This window comes from Genypterus blacodes, unplaced genomic scaffold (assembly GCF_046128005.1).
Source record: "Genypterus blacodes isolate CSIRO-AG114 ecotype Tasmania unplaced genomic scaffold, CSIRO-AGI_Gbla_v1 ptg000061l_1, whole genome shotgun sequence".
Taxonomy (NCBI): Eukaryota; Metazoa; Chordata; class Actinopteri; order Ophidiiformes; family Ophidiidae; genus Genypterus; species Genypterus blacodes.
The window spans coordinates 552,293-572,748 of NW_027466873.1; the positions used below are offsets into that span (position 1 = coordinate 552,293).

The following is a 20,456-nucleotide window of genomic DNA, read 5'->3' on the forward strand; positions in this document are numbered from 1 at the left end:
AGCCAGGATCTTTCTGTGTGGACTTTGCTTGTTCTCCTCGTGTCTGCCCGGACAAGAACGCCTCTACCACCACCGGACCACCTCACACAACCTAACCTCAACCTAAACACTCTTTTACAGAAAAAGAAATCATCACCTTTTATTTCACTCCTCTGTTAAACTAGAACAGTAGAATGAAACACTTGTGATGCTAATTTCTCTCCAGTAACAGACGTGTGTGTGTGTCAGATGGTTCTCAGCAGGATTCAGGAACATTCAGTTCCAGAAGAATCTCTCTCTATCTTTCTCTCTCTCTCTCTCTCTCTCTCTCTGGCTCTCTCTCTCTCTCTCTCTCTGTCTCCCTTTCTGTCTCTCTCTCTCTCTGTCTTTCTCTTTCTCTTTCTCTCTCTCTGGCTCTCTCTCTCTCTCGCTCTCTCTCTCTGTCTCTCTCTCTCTCTCTCTCTCTCTCTCTCTCTCTCTGCCTGTCTGTCTCTCTAACTCTCTGTCTGCCTGTCTCTCTCTCTCTCTCTCTCTCTCACCCTCTCTCTCTGTCTGTCTGTCTGTCTCACTCTCTGTCTGTCTGTCTGTCTGTCTGTCTGTCTCTCTCTCTCTCTCAGTCTGTCTGTCTTTCTCTCTCTCTCTCACTCTCTCTCGCTCTCTCTCTCTCTCTCTCTCACTGTCTATCTGTCTGTCTGTCTGGCTGTATGATTAGAGGTGTTTCTCCCTGGGCAACACAAATACAGAAGGCGAGGTTGTGGCGTGGTGGTGTGGTTATTGTTCTTCCTCTGGTTACACCCCCGCCCCATTTATCATATGGAGGCGCTGACTCTGTCGTTCAATTTCAGAATCGATGGATTCAGCATCACGTTTTGTTCTATCAGAAACCTGTAAATGACTCAGTTGTGGTGCAGGGAAGCATCTAATCATCTAATCCACTTCTGTGCAATTGAAGCACCGAACGAGCAGGAAGACGCTGAGGAGGAAGACGCTGAGGACTAGGAGGGTCCTTGCAGCAGAGCTTGGCAGGCCACGTTGAGACCGGTAATAAGTGAGCGCAGGCCTGCCGAAGTGCTTATAGGCAATAACCACAGAGGGAGAAGAAGCTGAAGGACACCAACATGAAGGCAGGGAGGAGCTGAGAAAGATGATGAAGAGGCAGATACAGAGGGACTTTCACAATGCACTCCATCTTTTTTACACAATGTCATTATTATTATTATATATTATTATATATCATCTTTATTTCTTGTTGAAGGTACACTTTACTCACTGTACTTGTTTTGACTACTTTGTTTTTCTGTTATATTTCTATTTCTTTTATATCTCTTACTTATTCTAAGTTCACTTGCTGAGCTGCAGTCGCCTTTTATCTTGAATAAATGAAAAGAGTAATCATAATTATTCATGTATTTATTCAGTCCGATTGTTGCATATATAATCAACCAAAACTTGACAAAACATTACAATTTAATGAGAAGACATTTTGCTGCCTGAGGCCAAATGGATTCTGCAGCGGAAACTGCACTCAGCTTCTACTGTTACCGCCCCCACACACACACACACACACACACACACACACACACACACACATACATGCTCACATACACACACACACACACACACACACACACACACACACACACATGCTCCCATACACATACACACACACTCTCACACATGCGTGCGCACACACACACACACACACACACACACACACACACACACATGCTCACATACACACACACGCTTACACACATTCACGCACACACAGCCTCCTGCTCCAGCACCATGGACAGCTTCTCTCTCCTCCTCCTGCTGCTCTGCACACAGACATGCTCATTAGCCAATCTGTGACATCATCACTCTCTCTCTCTCTCTCTCTCTCTCTCACACACACACACACACACACACAGCGAGAGAGAAAGGGAGAGAGAGAGAGCTGAAGGCTGTTTCCACACGCTGCATCACAGAGGAACACAGACAGACGGAGGATCACAGACAGAACAGAATCGAGATAAACAGATAAACAGGAAGCTGCCTCTGCATGTGAAGGTGAAGACTGATGGAGTCGGTGGAGAAGCTGCTGAAGCTCACGGTGCTGCTGATGGTCACACACTTCACTCAGGTACGCCCACATTCTATTCTAATGTGCTCGCTTTCTATTTGCACCCCCTCTGTAGTGCATGTGTTTGTGTGTGTGATATGTAGGGGGTGCAGACAAATATCAATTGTGTGTGATTGCATGCAAAATGACATATATATTTATATATCAGTCTGATGATTTCAATGTATTTGTTTAGAAATACAAGCAAATATATATGTACGTATGTATGTATGTATGTATGTATGTATGTATGTATGTATGTATGTATATATATAGAATACACTGACTGAAATGTAATAACCCTCTATTCTGTGATTAAACACCAATAATCTGCAGATTAAAAGTTTGACGATAAATATCTAATTTAAAAGAAATGTTTTTTGCTTGTGTTGCCTTCACAGGCCAAAATTAGCTATGATTTAAGTATCTGAGCTATTTGAACCAGTTTCCATTCAGCTGCATGTGGCCACACACTGTCAATCATTTCGTTTTCATCTTGTACAAAATGATATGAGAAATAAAGGGAAAAAAGAAACCAAGACCAAGACTGGAAGCAGAGTGAAACTGTAAACCTAGCTTAGCATAAAGACTAAAAGCAGGGGTAAACTGTTAGCCTAGCTTATCACAAAGACTGGGAGGAGGGGAAAACTGTTAGCCTAGCTTAGCACAGAGACTGGAAGCAGAGGTAAACTGTTAGCCTAGCTTAGCACAAAGACTGGAAGCAGAGGTAAACTGTTAGCCTAGGTGTTTTATTTGGATGTTGTTTACTGAACATTTCACCAATGTTGTCATTGCAGTCATGAGGTCAGAGTTGTTTTCTTCTTCTTCTTCTTTCAAACATTAATGAATGAAAGGAAATGTTAGCACGATGTTGAAATCAATATTGATATTGTTTATATAATATTAAAACTTGGATCCTGCTGCCAATACAGTTGAATAATTCATGTCTGAATAATAACAGTGTGAAAACATGTTTTACCACTTTTCCTTATTTTAACACATCTTAAACACATTCTGTTATTTTCACACATCTTTAACACCTTCAGCTCACTGCTTAGTTGATAAGTCCATAAATCCCCTCCATCTTTTGATCCTCCAGCTGGTATTCAGAGCTTATTATTCTGTTTCAGATGCTTGTATCCATGATCTGATTGTCTCAGTCTCTGTGTGTCCACCCCCCCTGTAGGTGGGTCCATCTGGTCCTGAAGAAGGCTGGCAGGTGTACAGTTCTTCTCAGGACACCGAAGGTCGATGTGTCTGCACTGTGGTGGCTCCTCAGCAGACTGTCTGCTCCAGAGATGCTCGAACCAAACAGCTCAGGCAGCTGTTGGAGAAGGTATCAGAGCACTCCTTAGTATCACTCTCGGTTCTGACCCGTGGGACTGATTTGTAGGGTCCAGATTCATTTCTCAAAATGTCATGCAGGGTTGTATGGATACTTTTGTAAATATTATTTAGATTTTGTTCTGTTGGATTGAAATTTATTGGACATCACCTGCAAATATGTTTTCACGTTTTTTCACATTTTTCCAGCTTTTTTCCCCAGCAAATCAACACCTTTTGGCACACATACTAGTACAGCTTATCGCCCTAATGACTCAGTTTGGGCATATTTCCCTTCAGCTAAGCCGCAGGTTTCATAGCTGTTTGTTTCTCAGAACCATCAGTATTTGTTTCCATAAACGCTCTAGAATAAAATTCAAGTGAATACTGAAAAATATTGCAAAAAGAGTAAGAACCTTTAATACTTCAGCCCGTGGTGGCAATCAATGTTTTTCTCTGAGACACACACACACACACACGTTAATGGTGACTGTCATGTGGTCCAGGTGCAGAATATGAGTCAGTCCATTGAGGTTTTGGACCAGAGAACCCAAAGAGACCTGCAGTTTGTGGAGCGGATGGAAATCCAGCTGAAAGGCCTGGAGAACAAATTCAAACTGGTGGAGGAAGGACATGAGAGCAACACAGCAAGGCAATACAAGGTACCAGCACAAACACACACACACGCAGGACATATCCCAACCACACCGGACACTAACAACATACTCCACCCACACAGACACGAACAACATACTCCACCCTCACACCAGACCAGGGTGCTTACATAACCAATAACAAAGTCCAAACACGTCATCTCAGCTCATTCATAAAGTCTCTGTGGTTACGGTTATGCATATTAATGAAGAGCATGTTTGGATGGAGACAGACTGGCAGCACAGCACACTGAGTCTCTGGACATTGTGGTACATGGACACACACCGTCGGCTGGTTATATATATATACATACTGTGAGGTTAGAGGACTCCTGGGTGGTATTACTCTAATGCTGATCGCAGTAAACGCGCTCCCTCTATGAGAGCTTAGCGTAACCATGGGAACAGCAGTGCCATTTTCGTAGTCAAGCGGGAGTTGTGAAAATGTATGTTTGATGTGTTTTGGCGTAGGAGAATGAACAGGCACAGAGGTGTGTTAACTACTGAGAAAAGCTCACTTGTTTTGTCTACAACCTAATAATAATTGACCGAATCAACCTAAAGAGAGTCTTTATTAACGCGTGCGTTTATGAATAGCAGTGAAATGCCCATAAAGAGAGCCACAGTAACAATGGAACAAGTCTTTGAATGGAGATGATCTGTGAGTTAGAGACTGAATTACTTCCCTGTGTCCTCTAAGCTCCTATATATCTCTGTGTCTTTCAGTCCATCAAGGCAAAGATGGAGGAGCTGCGTCCCCTCATCCCGGTGCTGGAATCCTACAGGGCAGATGCTCGGCTCATCAGCCAGTTTAAAGAGGAAGTTGCCAACGTAACAGAGCTGCTGAATTCACTACAGGAGCAGCTGGGAGGATTTGACTACCAGGAGCTCCACAGCCGAGTCAGCAGCCTGGAGGAGAAGCTGAGGGCCTGTATGCAGAAACTAGGTGAACAAACAGGAGGAGGAGAAGAGATCAACAAACAAACAAACAAACAAACAGCCACATTGGCTCATGTCAACATGTTTTGTTTCTTTCAGCCTGTGGGAAGCTGACAGGAATCTCTGAGCCGATCACCATTAAGACATCAGGGTCGAGGTTTGGATCATGGATGACCGACCCCCTTGCTCCCACCGGAGACGACAGAGTGAGTCTACTAAACACACACAAGGACAATATTACAGTATTCCAGCAGACATCATAATTATGGGGAATTCTCTGTTCTAACTAGCAGAGATTTATACAATTAGATTCTATAATTCTCCTAGTTTGCTCATGTCATGTGTCCTCTGCTCAGGTGTGGTACATGGACGGGTATCATAATAACCGATTTGTCAGGGAGTACCAGTCCATGTACGACTTCATGACAACGGATAACTTCACCTCTCACCGCCTGCCTCACCCCTGGTCAGGTACGGGTCAGGTGGTTTATAATGGCTCCATTTACTTCAACAAGTTCCAGAGTCACACCATCATCAAGTTCGATTTCAGCACGTCCGTCATCAGCCGCTCACGTCAGCTGGACTTTGCCGGCTACAACAACATGTACCACTACTCCTGGGGCGGGCACTCGGACATCGACCTCATGGTGGATGAGGGCGGGCTCTGGGCCATCTATGCCACCAATCAGAACGCAGGAAACATCGTTATCAGCCAGTTAAATCCAAACACGCTACAGATCATTCGCAGTTGGACCACCAACCACCCCAAGCGCAGTGCAGGCGAAGCGTTTATGATCTGCGGTACACTGTACGTCACCAACGGATACTCTGGTGGAACTAAGGTGTACTACGCCTTCTCCACCAACTCCTCTACCTACGAGTACATCGATATCCCTCTGACCAATAAATACAGCCACCTGTCTATGTTGGACTACAACCCGCGGGACAGAGCGCTGTATGCATGGAACAATGGCCACCAAGTTCTCTATAATGTCACACTCTACCACATCATACAATAACCTGACAGAAGCAATGACGTTTGGTACATGGATACATTCTCAATAGATCAATAGGTTTTTGTCTGGACGCTCTACAGTGTTCAGAGGGTCAAATTATTATTCAGTACTATTATTATTATTAAATTAAAGAAAGTATACCTTGATAAGTAGGCCAAGAATCATTTCATTTAATCAATCATCAAAATTCAATCATTTAACTGTGGAGTAATTTTATTAATGGAGATTTAAATTTGGACAGGGATTTTTGTAGGGACACATGCAACCTCTGCCAAGGCCGAACATTTCTCTATAAATCAACATAGCATCTCTGTGTACATTTGACCTTTATAATCTGACCTCTTGACCTTGAAAACCTCCCCAATAGTTACTTGAACGATCTCTCTCTCTCTTTATTAATTCAGTAGATCTGAATGTAATCAATAATCAATTCTGTGTGATCAATTCTGGGTGGAGCTCTGGATCTGCTGAAGATCACATTCACACTGTTTGTCCTTCACCGAATCGGCTCCATCTCAGACACCTGGCTCTGCCTGGAGACACAGAGCTTCTATCTGAAGATGACCACCAGATCCAGTTGATCCAGATCCAGTTGATCCATCAAATCCATCCTCTTCAGTACAAAACCACCATTTTCTTTCCAATCCTTCCCCACGCTGTTGGTTTTTAACTTTTCCAAAACCTGAAGCTTCTTTTTTTGGACACTTTAGATGTTTTCTAGGCACGTTTTAAAATATAATAGGAGGATAAGGATAAGGAGCCGCAGCAATGTTACACTCTGGATAAGCAGGTCCTCCCCTCCAATAACGGTAGTTTACTAGGTTATGCTATGAAAGTGAATGTTTTGAAAATTTTGTAATTTTAACTCAATGAGCCAAATATTAGAAATGTAATATAATTTACCTCAATGACCTTTACACGCAATTTCATAATAATCTGTAAATAACCTTTAAGTTATCTTGCTAGCACACAAGCTCACATCCATACAGACACTAAGAGACAAAACATTGAGTCCTTGGTGGAGGTATTTAAATGATAGAGAAAACATTTAAATGAACATGATTTTACTGACGATTCTGCACGCATTTGCATTCTGTGTTTAACGAGTCAACGTTGTTTGTGAAGTTTGAGAGTAGGATTCAGGATGCATTAATTCTTCCTGTGGTTTATTATACAGCAATACAGTCTTCACTATTGTCACTTTTTTTTTGCTTTTCTAGAGAAACACAGACATACTTTTGTTTAGTTTTCCATGAGGGTTCCCCCAGGTACCAAAAGCATTCTGGGAGATTTGGGCTCATTATACCTGGGAGGCAATACTGGCAACCACTGAAATCTGCCACAATCTGAATTCTGTACTTCCCGCTCTTCATCTTCATGTATGTGGGTCAATCTAAGCAGGACATTGCCGACATTGGTTGGCATCGTGTTAGCAACTCATCAACTGAGGCTGAGACTTCTAATCCCCAATGCCTCGCTAAAGTCTTTGGTACCACCAGGGGAACCAATAAGGGCATTTCAGCACAATTTACTTCACATTAAAGCGACTTTATCCACCGTATAATATCAGCAATAAGGCACAGCAAAAGGTCCTGATTTATGAAATGATATCATATATAAATCGAGTAATCATTTATTAACATGTTTGTACCACAGCTACTTAATAAGGACCTGAGCCTTTATTGTTCACACACACACACACACACACACACACTTATTGCCCCTTTGATCATTCATCTATAGAGTTATCTATACAGCAATAGTTTAATGAGATAAAACCTTATTATTGATTTGCCATGAATTGTTGGAGCCTTTTTTCCACGCAGACTGACTGACCATTCCTTACCATTCCTCAGTGTGTTGCTCAGGGACACTTTGGCAGGATTCCAGACTCTTATGTGCACCATTTTGAATCTCACTGTGCTGATCAACATCTGAACCCCATGTTTATCTTGACTGCACCGTTTATGACACAGTAAGCTTTAAGTTGTCCTTTGAAAAGGTTTTCGTTTTATCACGCCGGTATGATCACATGTACATATGAGACATTTTGTATGTTGCAATAATTTTTATCTTAATAATTGTTTCTCTGTCAATCTAGTGAGGACAGTTGGATTAATCAAGGAATGGTTTAACAAGTATAAAAGATAACATATGGAGCAGTTTGTTGGTGAACGTTGGACAGTTGAGTGTTGTTTTATTGTAGGAAGTCATCATTTTAAATAAAGATGATCATTTTGTCCACATTACAGTCTGATGTTCCTTTACTGGCACTAAACAACATTCAATGTACTTTTCGATAATCCCAGCAGAAGTTCCTATATTGCACCCGGCTGTTCCTGGAGGCTGGAATCCTTCGTGGACTTGCCTCTCGTGAGATTTCTTCCTTAAACATGGGTCTGCAAAGCCCTTTAAGACAACGCATTTGATGTTAGGCGATAGCAGTACATTTGACTTGACTTAAAGCTAACTAAAGATAAAGGCTATACATAATAAAACAAAAGTAAATGCAAGTGATTTACGTTCAAGTCCCCATAACAGTCACTCAAGAATATAAAACAAATGCATTACAAATGATGATTTTTATTGCATATCACAGAAAGCTCTGATAAATAACATGATAAACAGTTTGCAATTAAATTAATCAGTAGTCCAGAGCTGAATAAATATCTGGGTTGTGTATCATTGTAGTAAACTACAGTAGTAGACTTGTGTTTTCTACAATGCTGTTGCTGAGCCACATTCAAACACTTGTCGTACGTCGTCTTTCTTGCTGAGCTGCTGCGCTGTGGTGCCCGATGCGTCCGCTGTGTCCTGGAGTCCCAGCTGCAGAAGTGTCCTGGCCGCGTCTGCATGCTGCCCAATGCAAGCCATATGTAGAGCTGGGACAATAGAGATTACCATGGTTACCAATCGCATATTCTACAAATTACCATACAGAGTGAGACCGCACTATATAAAGCATACTGTAAGACTGTTTTGGATTTACTCCCTGCCTTCCAAACAGCCACTCTTTGCTTGCTTAATATCATTTGGATCTCCATTAGTAGTCAGTATTGTAATGTTACTATCCTTTGGGCTTCAGGTACTTAAATCGATTTAAAGAGACCGTCTGAAACCTGTCACCTTCATCTTAAATTAACAACCAGATTACATGTAGGATGACATTCATTGAGAGTGACGTGTCCAACACGATATGAGCCTCACATGTTGATTACCTGTTCTTCCCTTTTTGTCACAGACGTGAAGATCAGCTCCCAACTGCAGCAGTGTCGTTATAGTGGATGTATGACCCTCCTTACAAACACACAGAGAGGAAGAAGAAAAGCAACATTTAGCCTGTTGACGGGGCTGTAAACACATTGATGTCAATACAGCGACAACAACGCTATGGTTGGAAGTATATATACACTCTAAGGGGAAGTGTTCCCTCAGGAACTCAATCAGGGATACACAGTCCTTGTGCTTGCTGGTGCTCATGAAGATTTGGATATGGTAACAGTGTACCAGGGTGTGATATAATGCAATGATTAAGATGTTGTTATTTGACTTAACACGATCTTAGAGTGAAACTTGATACCCATGAGAAGTTTTATTGAATAATTCTGAAAATCAGTTCCCTAACCTTGGCAGCAAAGTGCAGAGCAGTAAGCTGGAGGTCCGTTGCCCTCTGGTTCACGTCTGCATTGAGGTCCCGCACCAGGAACCGCAGCGCCTCCTCCTGGCCAGTGACTGCAACCTGGTGCACTGGCTGAGCTCCCAGGGTGTCGGCTGCTGTCGGTGAGGCCTACAGCAAAGGTGACCAGGAATATAGAGAATGTTCAAAGACACGTTGGAATACTATTTGGTCTAAACCTTTTTTGATTTTGTACCTGATGTTTTTCTAAAAGCTGCCTGGCAACAGAGATGTGTCCATTCCTCACTGCATCCATGAACGGAGTGATTCCACAGCTGTCAGCGCTGTCTGGGATGTAGCCACATCTAGGATGAGGGTCAAGGTGAAGGTGGACATTTTCATTTTAATTCAAAACCTAAAGATTCAAACATTTTAAGACTATTTTGGGGAAACATAACTCTTTCTACCAACCTGTCCAGCAGGATGCTAATGACGTCCTCACAGCCGTGCATCGCTGAAGGAGGAACACAGAGAGCAGACGTTTGAAAATACATTTCTGCCCATTAGATCCAGATTGTTATTTGGATCCTAACAAGATGTCAACTACTGATAACACGCCTCATTTCTTCCATTGTGGTTGATTCACTAGTTTTGAGAAATACCACAACAATATCAAAAACACCCAATCTGGCAATTCCTGGATCCTCATCAGGATCTATCTGAACTAGGGCTCTACATCACCTGCAGTGTGCAGTGGAGTCCTGCAGGTCCTGCTCTCTGTCCTCCAGACATCAGGAGCAGCTTGAAGTAGGTGCTGTATGACCAGAGGATCTCCCTCCCTGCAGGCAATGTGGAAGGAGTTCCAGCCATCTTTGTTCCTGAGTGCGGGATCGGCACCATGGCAAAGCAGCTCCTGAATCACCCCGAGGTTCCTCCGGGTGCAAGCCATCATCAGAGGAGTCCTGAGGGAGCAGGCTCAACACTGTCAGCTGCCATTGTAAGAGCTTTAACTATTAAGTCATTATTTGTATTGGAACACTTATTTCTCAGAATATTTTTTGGCTAAATGGAAGTACAGTTTAAGACAAGATTAATAAAAATCCTTTTAATTGCTTCATTCTGTCAACAGCTCTGGATCATTACTCATTACATCAGTACTGGTAACAATAATAACAATACTCTGTGTGGTCATGTGCTGGAAAAAACAAGCATTTTAAAATAGAATAACAAAAATATTTTTATTCACAATCTGCACCATTATAATTTTTTCAGTCATTTTTTATCACTATTTAAACACCCAGATTATGAGGTAAAGTGTTTCTTTATGCTAAAAAGAATTTCTAAATAAGTGTAGTGTCATCTGCAACAGTGGCGTAAGAATGAAATGACGTGGATTTTAGAGAACATTGCTTTGTTTAATTTATATATTTGGTTTAATATGATCCTGATTTTTTTTCTCCACTTCACAATCTTTAAACTCGTGGCGTTTAAAGATTGGATTGCAACATCCGGAGCCACAGCGTCAGGATCAGAAATTGTGTGGTTTTCCCAGATTTAATGGGGTTGATTAAGTTTTGTATAGGCAGGCTGGAACCCAACCCCGAGAGTCACAGGTAAATAATGAGCAGTATTTGATTTTCCAGGCAAAATAACTCCTTCGAGCCGGATTCGAACCAGCGACCTAAGGATTTCAGCTGTTTGCCTCTACAGTCCTCCGCTCTACCAACTGAGCTATCGAAGGGAGCTGACACTCTCCGGCGGAAAAACGGTTTATATAGCCACGCACGCCCAAACGTCCGTTTCGCAATTTTCTTAAGTTGCGCACTTATTTAGCGACAGAGTAAATGACGTCGTTCTCCTCACCAGTCGGCTTTCTTCAGACTGTCCACCTTCGCTCCTTCTCTTAGCAGCAGGCTCACAGTAGCATGGTGGCTCATGGACGCAGCTTCATGCAGTGGCCTCTTGTAGTCGTTGTTGCACACGTTCACATCCACGCCGACCCGCCGTGTTAAGAACTCCACTACGTCCCGGTGTCCGTGTCTGGCAGCGTAATGCAGCAGAGTGTCACCCGACCGACCGAAGTGCTTTGTGCGGACAGACTGGACCGCTGCCGGGCCGCCGGAACTAATGTGCTCCTCCAGAGAGCACAGGTCTCCATCCTGCGTGTGCTTCACGAGGAGTTTGAACGCGCTTTCATCCATACATGCAGCAAGTTACGAACGAAGTAAATTGTAAATAAAGAGTTACTGACAAAAAAAAATTAAGAAATTGTTACTGCGGGCTGTTTTCAAGTCATGCTAGACACGATTAACAGATTTTTTTGCGAAGTAGTACAATATTACACGGCCAACCATAAACTTACACAGTAACGCCTTTATTATTGATGAATAAAAAACGCAATCGCAACACCGAATCAAACTTAAATACATGTTTTCTGAGATATTATAAGGCATACAGACTACAGATGTAATAAAGAGCTGAATATGTACAATATTATGACATATATTTCGCTTTTGTGTTTAAATTGAACAAAACTGTGACTAAGGGATAAACATTGGTCGTCCCTCTGAGGATATATGAATGCAACAAACTTCGAGAGACACTAAACTTAACTGGTTTTCGGGCATCTGTTGTATTTAAAAAGAAGAATTGAAGTGGTAACATTTGACATGTTATTTCGAGAATTAAAATAAAACAGTAAATCTAAGCACAGCACTGAAACAAAAACACCACAATGGTACTCAGGAAAGTTAAGTCTTAGGCTAATGGACTTACTCCCGGTCGATTCCCACCCTTGTTATAAATTGAGTAGTTCATTCTATACTGAGAGGTTCATTTTTTATTCTTGGAAATCACATAATTTACTTAGATATTATTGATTATTTATATTATATCAGCAATGTGAATAATTCTCCAGTGAATGTCAATGTTTAAATATAATTTCATATATTTAGCAGCAGTTTTGGAAATAGAGAATTGCATATAATTAAAATAGTATTTTGACTACATTCTTCAGTAGCTTGCAGGCATTTCAACATCATTCATATTTATTATCTTTCGTAGGTTAGTACAGTTCACATAATTGTTGTCATTTTTGTGCAGTTAACCACTGAAACCATTTCAGGAAACAAAATGAAAGGAATGACCTTTAATTTATGACAATAATCAATATAACAATAACAGCAAACATGAAGCAAGAACAATATAAACATATTTACAACACATATATTTAGAAATAAGTGTCCAGTGTCCATGCATCTGGGAGGGGAGGGGGCAGCAAAGTAGAATGGCCAGCGCGTGACAGCGATAGGATGCCGAGAGCAGACTATCCTGAGCCAGGTAGTGCCAAAGTCCGGGCTCTTATCTGTCAAGAGATGAGCAGCTGTCAACAATGAACTCATTTGAAATTTGACCCCACATAGTGTATTGACATAGAAGAACATTTGGAATGTATCATCAGATTAACCATGGTACCGCTGCGATGGATACACTCAACAAGCAACAAGTCCTACATGATCTATGACATTATTGATGCTTCCAATGGATTATATATATAAGTATTCAAACCACAGTAGATGTTTCATTAATGAAACTCGTGAAGGTGAAACGTTTTATATTTTATACTGATGCATGAGCACTTTGAAAGAGCTTCTGTGATTTCCTTAAATTAAATCACTGGAATGTTGGCACCAAAACAAATTACATAAAATAAGGTTCTACTAAATCATAAACAATCTAGTTAAACTGTCGTTGACTTGTCTTATACTCACACGCAGAAAAGCCATGTCGTCAAAGTTAGTGCTGATAAGCTACAAGATGTAAATCCTTCAAAATACTTGAAAAACTCATTATATCTTGATAGGAATCCATAAATTGAGAATATAAAGATGTCAATGATAAATGATGCACTTGTCTCCCCCTGCAGGTCAGTAGGTGGAACTCGTGTTACTCTCGCTGTGCCCAAATATTGAGCTTGAACCACTAAAAACCGCCAGTAATTTTTATCGGTGTCTCATAGAATTCATATTTTAAAAGGATTTGTGTTGGATTAGATGTAAACCTTGTTTTGTTACACATTGAGATCAACAGGATTCAAATCATAAAAAGGAAAGTAGGATTTGAACTCGCAACCTCTCGGTTCCAAATCTAATAAATGTGTTTTGTATTTCCTGTGGAAATAAAATACACAGGAAAAGTATGTTAAAATACACCTGTATAAAACAATAAAGAAAATAATAAGTAATGAATTAATTAAGCAAAAATAATAATTCAGTAAACGTGCTTTTTAATGCGCTTGTTTGCAAATACAGTGAGACTTTTGATTAATGAATCTCTTCGAAATTTGCGCTGCGATTGAACACTTCTGTGGTTTTTGGAGGCTTGTGGTGCCTTCATGTAAAATCGGAAATAGTCGTCCTCATACCCAGGATCAGATGAAAGTGTGGCATTTAGAGAGCTAAACCGAGACCGTAAATAAATAAAACCCTGGCTGCGAAACAGACACACACACACATGATCGCACGAATACACACACGAACACGCGAACACACACGCACACACATACACACAAATAAACCGTAACAGTGTTACGAAGTGCACCTGAAGGCATCGTCGTTCCAGTCGGCGTTGTACGTACGCATCCTTGGTGTAGGAGGGGAGCCGAAGTCAAAGCGGAAATCACTCACACATCGCTCAATCCGACGATAGAAACGTCTTCGTGTCCATCACAAGCGGCCGAGCAGCAGCATGGAACATAAACGAACAATCAACTTTGGGCCCGGACCTGCTAAATTACCTCAATCCGTAAGATTTGATATCTAAAATGAATCCTGTGAATTGTGCGATGTTCTGGGTGAAACATGTGACTTTTACTCTGTTTTTACACGCGTTTGTGAATAACTGTAGCTCGTTTTATTCAGCGCACATTGATGAATGAGAACAGCAAACGTATTCTGCTCTGCACTTGCGATGCGCTTCTGTATAAACAGTAACCTAGTCAGATATGAAGCGAATCACTGGCTTTTGGCTCAGCGAGGCTCGTTGCTCTCTGTCTCTCACACACACAAGCACGCACGCTCAAACACTCCATCGCTCAAACATTCGGTTGAGTTGCATCAGCCTCGTTCGATCTTGAGACAATAAGTGCGACCTCTACAGGCCACAGAAGCATCAGCACAAGCCGCAGCGATCATCGTATCGTCTACAGATCTAATCTAAATCTACTTCTTGGTTGATTAATCCAATATTTATGTTTATTATTTATTGCTTTATTAAAGCGTTCTCTGCCTTTCAGACCACAGTATTCTGACTTTCTTTCCTCTCGTTTTAAATCTCATCCATCCTGTTCCAGGTGCTGCTTCAAGCACAGAAGGAGTTGATGGACTACAGTGGCACCGGCATCAGTGTGCTTGGTGAGTACAAGTACAGGAGAAGGATTACATCATGCTGCTGATTGAACCCACTACTACTTTAAATATAGTGTTAATAAGTTAAGTAGAAACATTCAGAGGCCTGTTAGAGCAGCGTGGGCTCAACTCACATGACTCAGGTTTAACTTGGATTAGAGACACAGATTTGCCGATTTGACAGAGGATATAATGAAAACTTGCTACTCATCTTTGATAACAAAATTATTTTACCTATTTCAATGTTTTTTAAACAAATCTATGGTTTATCTGCAAAGTAATAAATGCATATCTTTAAAATGCATCCACACCTTGTGCAAATCCAAAATCCAAATTCTTACATGGTACTACTTCAGTTTGACTTGTTGAGGACTCCTTACTCAAAGTTGAAGACTTTTGACTTGACTGGGACCTGTGAGTCTTGATTTGGGATTTAATTGCCAGGATTTAAGATGTAACTTGTTAAGGACTGAATAGAAATGTGTGTGCCAATGTTAAATAGTTGAAATATAATAATAATAACATTGAGTAAACAGCAGTGTGAGTGTGACTGAAGTGACGCGTTCTTGCCTCCAACCAGAGATGAGCCACAGATCCTCAGACTTCAGCAAAATTATGAGCACGACTCAGGATCACCTGCGGGGGTTACTGTGAGTGCTGCTGCTGCTGCTTCACACACTTCACACACTTTGTTGCATTACCATCATAACACTCTCAATTCATATTTGTATGGAGTTTGTTGCAGACAAAATACAAATTTACTGCAAACTATCTGGCACGTCATGTTGTCATATATGATCTTTAATCTTTAAGGTCAATTATGCAAAAGAATGCCTGACAAATAAATATCTTTAGAATATAAATGATAAAGGCAACTTGGATGAATATGTTTTTGTGTTTTCTCATGACCTCACCTGACCTCTGTCCTCAGAAATATCCCAGACAACTACAAGGTGCTGTTCCTGCAGGGGGGCGGCTGCGGTCAGTTCAGCGGCGTTCCGCTCAACCTGCTCGGCCTGAAGGAGGACAAGTGCGCCGATTACATCGTGACCGGCATGTGGTCGGGAAAAGCTGCCAAAGAAGCAGAGAAATACGGCAAAGTGAACATCGTGCACCCAAAGCTGGACAGTTATACCAGTAAGTTTGTGTGTGAGTGTGTGGCGAATGCAGATCACCAACATGTACTGAAAGCAAGAGATGGAGAGCAACAACAACACATGCCAACACAAAGCGAACAGACTAACGCTGAAAGAGCTTTGCTGACAAATAGACTCTAACATTCTAACAAGATTCAGTCTCAGGATGTAATGTTTGTGTCTTTAGTCATTTCTGGGACGTATGGATCTCCAACGTCCCCTTCTTTCCCTTTAATGTCCTCATTGTGGAGTAATTAAGTCCTGCATCGGCCCGTCATTGTCATTCATGCTGGAGCGAGGCTGCTGTGCCGGGCTATTGCGTAACAAACAATGAGGCAGACAGCCAATGAAAGGCGATGGCATGTGGGAAGTCTTTCCACATGGCTGCTCGTTAGGGGGACAGACGTGATCCAGGCTGACGGGCATTTAGCAACATTCCAGACTGATCAAGTACATCAGAGAGAAGCATCGGCATAACAGCCAGTATAGAAGTGAGCAGACCTGTAAGAATATAAACTATAAACGCCACGTGTTTGAACAGGTTGAGTACGCTTTGATTGGTCGGTTATGTAGCTGTCTAGCAGGTTAAGTAGGTTCCTGCTATAGGTTGTGTAGTCATGCAGTTGCTAAGCTTCTATAGTGTGACAACAGTGGGACTATTTTCTCTCTGGAAACATTTGTTTAGTACCAAAGATGCTGCAATTCTAAGGGCAACATGTTTCGCACAGTGTTGCATCAGTGTGTGTATGTGAAATTATGCGGGTATTTTGTTATTACGCAACACAATAATGAGCCACTAATGTCCGGCTGTTTGCTCTGTGCTGTGCAGAGATCCCAGACCCCAGCAGCTGGACTCTGAACCCTTCAGCCTCATATGTGTACTACTGCTCCAATGAGACGGTGGACGGGGTGGAATTTGACTTCACACCTGAAACCAACGGGGTGGTCCTGGTCAGCGACATGTCCTCCAACTTCCTTTCTCGACCTGTGGACGTGTCAAAGGTGAGGCGAGGAACAGAAGCGACAGAAGCGATCAATCCACTCAGACTGATGATCAATCTGTCTAGACTGTAAGATCACTCATGTTATGTTTTGTATCTAGTTTGGGTTGATTTACGCCGGGGCTCAGAAGAATGTGGGATGTGCCGGCGTGACTGTGGTCATCGTGCGAGAGGACCTGCTGGGTCACGCTCTCAAGGTCTGCCCCAACATCCTGGATTACAAGGTGCAGGCTGGAATGAACTCCCTGTATAACACACCGCCTTCTTTCAGGTACTAACAGCCCCGTTGGTTAATTTCCAATCACATTGCCATTCTTTTGCAGATCAAACATGAAAATAAGCATAATATGTTGACTTATACAGTAAGTAAATTACATGTAACTGTTTATTTACCTACTTAATGTACTGTACTGTGTTTTGTTCAGTATCTATATCATGGGTCTGGTTTTGGAGTGGATTAAGGACAATGGGGGCACCGCTGCCGTGGAAACACTCAACAAGCAAAAGGCCTCCTTGATCTATGACATTATTGATGCTTCAAATGGATTCTATACGTAAGTATTCAAACCGCAATAGGTGTTTCATTACGGAAATTGGCTGAAGGTGAATCGTTTTATATTTTGTGCTGACGCATGAGCACTTTGAAGGTCATTCTATACCTTCATTAAGTTAAATTACGGACATGTTTCTTACTCGCACGCTTCATTTTGTAATCATTTTCAGTATAAACACAGTAGTCTGACATTGTATGTAGGTCAGGGTGGTACAAACATTCAGTTATGAGTTACACTATAATATTCACAAATCTCCCATTGTTAATTTAGCAAAATGGTTTTGATATAACATGCACGAGTGATTACATAATAATGATATTCTGGCCTTTCTGCAGTTATGTGTGTGATCTAGCTACAGTGTCTCTGTATGAAATATTAAATCAAGTGAAAGATGCAGTCAGTACAGCCTGGTTCCTTGTGCTGCCTCCCCCCTCCCAGGTGTCCCGTGGAGATGGCGTGCAGGAGCCGCATGAATATACCGTTTCGTCTGAACAATAAAGATGAAGCCTTGGAGAAGCAGTTCCTGGATGGAGCATCGAAACGTGGAATGATATCACTGAAAGGACACAGGTTAGAGGCTGACACGCTGTCACAATAGACACGTTGTCGATGTTAATTCATACAAGCTACAGTATGTAAGGCCTTCAAAATACTGGAAGGATTTGCTGAAAACCTCAATATTTTGACAGGAATCCATAAATAGAGAATCTGAAGATCTTAACGATGAATGATGCTTTTGTCTCCCCCTGCAGGTCAGTAGGTGGAATTCGTGCGTCTCTGTATAACGCTGTGACACTGGAGGACACCGAGGCTCTGGCCAGCTACATGAAAGAATTCCTGAGCGAGCACCAATGAAACGACAATCTGTGAAGTTGAATCACTGCAGTGCGACTCAAGTACCTTCCTGCTTGACCTCTAGGGTTGACCTCTAACCTGCAGGATGCACCTTTAGACCCGTGTGTTGTTATACTAGCTGTGTCCAATTAGCTATGAGCTTGAAGCACTAATAGCAGCCTATCATGTTTCATTTACATCTCATAGATTTAATATTTAAGGAGTTATTGGATGACAGTTCCTGATGTACATTGTTGTTAAATACAGTGTGTTTACATTCCAGTAAATGTAATTTGGCAATATTTGTGATTTGCTGTTTTTTTTTTTAAAGTCTTCACAGCCACATCATGCACAGCTTCCCAAGAACAATCTTCCACTTATCAAAGTATTCAGTACTTGTAGGATATGACTGTAAAACAAATGATTAGAATGAGAAGATTAGTTGTCTGACAATGAATAAATTGCTAAATATGGAGGTGTGTGTTAGATTAGAATTAGAACCTGTTTTGTTTCATGTTGAAATCTACAGGATGCAAATCATAGAGTGGAGTAGGATTTGAACTCGCAACCTCTGTGTTCCAAGTCTGATAAATCTATTTTTTATTTTAAGTATGTATGAAATAATTGAGGTCAGTCACTTATAACATTATCACAGTTTAGTTAGTAGGTAATTGGCAGATTCAATCAGATCTTCAGAGTAATTGGTTAACAAAACATCAAACCTGTCTGCACATCAACCCTGAAGTTGGTTGAGTGAAGAATACGACCTAAGCAGCGAACATGGGATGGAATCAGATCTCATTTGACATAAGTAGGTTACAACGGTGAAATGCTTTGGTGGTATAAAATGATGAAATGAAGCTTCATCTCTCACAGAAAAGGGAAATCAAAATGTCACAAACATCAAAAACCAACAAACAATCACAATCCAGAAAATACAAAATGCAAACAAAGACTAAAGTGCACAACAAGAACAAACAGACAACTATGACCTATAAACCTTTGACCTGTGTGCGGCTCTAATTTAGTGATGTAATAAATCCTTTAATAACATCAGTGAACATCACATGGTGACATAAAATTAAGATCTGACATGAAAATATGTATATATTCCTTTTTTAATGTGTGTAATCAGCTTCATGTGTTCAATTGCTGGTGAGTTAATGGAACAAAATTGACAAGATGTCCTTCCTGAAAATGACCTGAAGGTGGAGACCTTCTTCAAGAAATTCACATTTACTGACCAGCGACAATCCTCAAAGCTCAGTGACACACACACAGACAAGAAATAAAGGAGAGAATGAAAGAATGAAAAAGACAAGATGAAATGAAAAATGAAAATAATTTATTAAATATAATATTTTTTACCTCCAATGTTATTAGTAGCAGCAGATATAGTGTATAAGACAAAGAATATTTCCCTCAGATAAGTAATGAGGTCAAAGTAGAAACTCCCCAAATAGTGCAATACTAAAGTACTTATATATTACGTTTGTACTTGAATAAAACCCCAAAGCAGAGGATCTATAGTGTTTTACAAACCACAGGAGACACACCAGGATCCACAAGCTGCCTGGTAAGAGAGTGATGTAAATGATGAAAAAGCATTACTGTGAGATATTCTCTTCCAATATCAATAACTCTACAGTATATTGTGTCCTTCTGGAATAAAAAAAGAACAGCCTCAAAGCCAGAATTCCTCCAAAGCCAGAGGAAGAAAAACTGGGGAAAGAATAAATTCCAGTGGAGAGTTAAATGCACAAAGGAGGCGGAAGGGAAGATCTTTCCCTGTGACAAGCACAGATTCAGCATTGTTCATTAGACGAGGTAATGATGGAGCTGAAGGAGAGCCTGACTGAGAGATAACAGCAGCTGCATGGGGCTCTAATAGCCACT

General features: G+C 41.3%; 3 protein-coding genes and 1 non-coding gene across 4 annotated transcripts; 2 read left to right on the forward strand and 2 right to left on the reverse strand.

Annotated features, from left to right (window-relative positions):
* The first annotated feature begins 2,041 nt into the window (after positions 1-2,041).
* Positions 2,042-6,017, forward strand: LOC143003368 (noelin-like). Its single transcript, XM_076153974.1, has 6 exons — positions 2,042-2,104; positions 3,270-3,419; positions 3,913-4,068; positions 4,786-5,005; positions 5,098-5,204; positions 5,355-6,017. The coding sequence occupies exons 1-6, from the start codon at positions 2,042-2,044 to the stop codon at positions 6,015-6,017; spliced, it is 1,359 nt and encodes a 452-aa protein (XP_076010089.1).
* Positions 6,018-8,156: 2,139 nt separating this feature from the next.
* On the reverse strand, positions 8,157-11,945 carry ankrd16 (ankyrin repeat domain 16). The gene is made up of 7 exons (XM_076154181.1): positions 11,494-11,945; positions 10,372-10,592; positions 10,102-10,144; positions 9,887-9,995; positions 9,640-9,801; positions 9,233-9,311; positions 8,157-8,896 (listed from the first exon to the last, which is right to left on the reverse strand). Exons 1-7 carry the CDS (start codon positions 11,829-11,831, stop codon positions 8,733-8,735), a joined length of 1,116 nt encoding a protein of 371 aa, XP_076010296.1. The 5' UTR covers positions 11,832-11,945; the 3' UTR covers positions 8,157-8,732.
* On the reverse strand, positions 11,284-11,371 carry trnay-gua (transfer RNA tyrosine (anticodon GUA)). Its single transcript is given in 2 exon segments — positions 11,284-11,319; positions 11,335-11,371. It is a non-coding gene; the product is annotated as a tRNA-Tyr (tRNA).
* A 2,330-nt stretch (positions 11,946-14,275) lies between the features above and the next one.
* Positions 14,276-19,033, forward strand: psat1 (phosphoserine aminotransferase 1). The gene is made up of 9 exons (XM_076154306.1): positions 14,276-14,433; positions 14,981-15,041; positions 15,616-15,685; positions 15,967-16,172; positions 17,001-17,173; positions 17,274-17,443; positions 17,598-17,726; positions 18,165-18,296; positions 18,479-19,033. Exons 1-9 carry the CDS (start codon positions 14,377-14,379, stop codon positions 18,579-18,581), a joined length of 1,101 nt encoding a protein of 366 aa, XP_076010421.1. The 5' UTR covers positions 14,276-14,376; the 3' UTR covers positions 18,582-19,033.
* Positions 19,034-20,456: the final 1,423 nt, after the last annotated feature.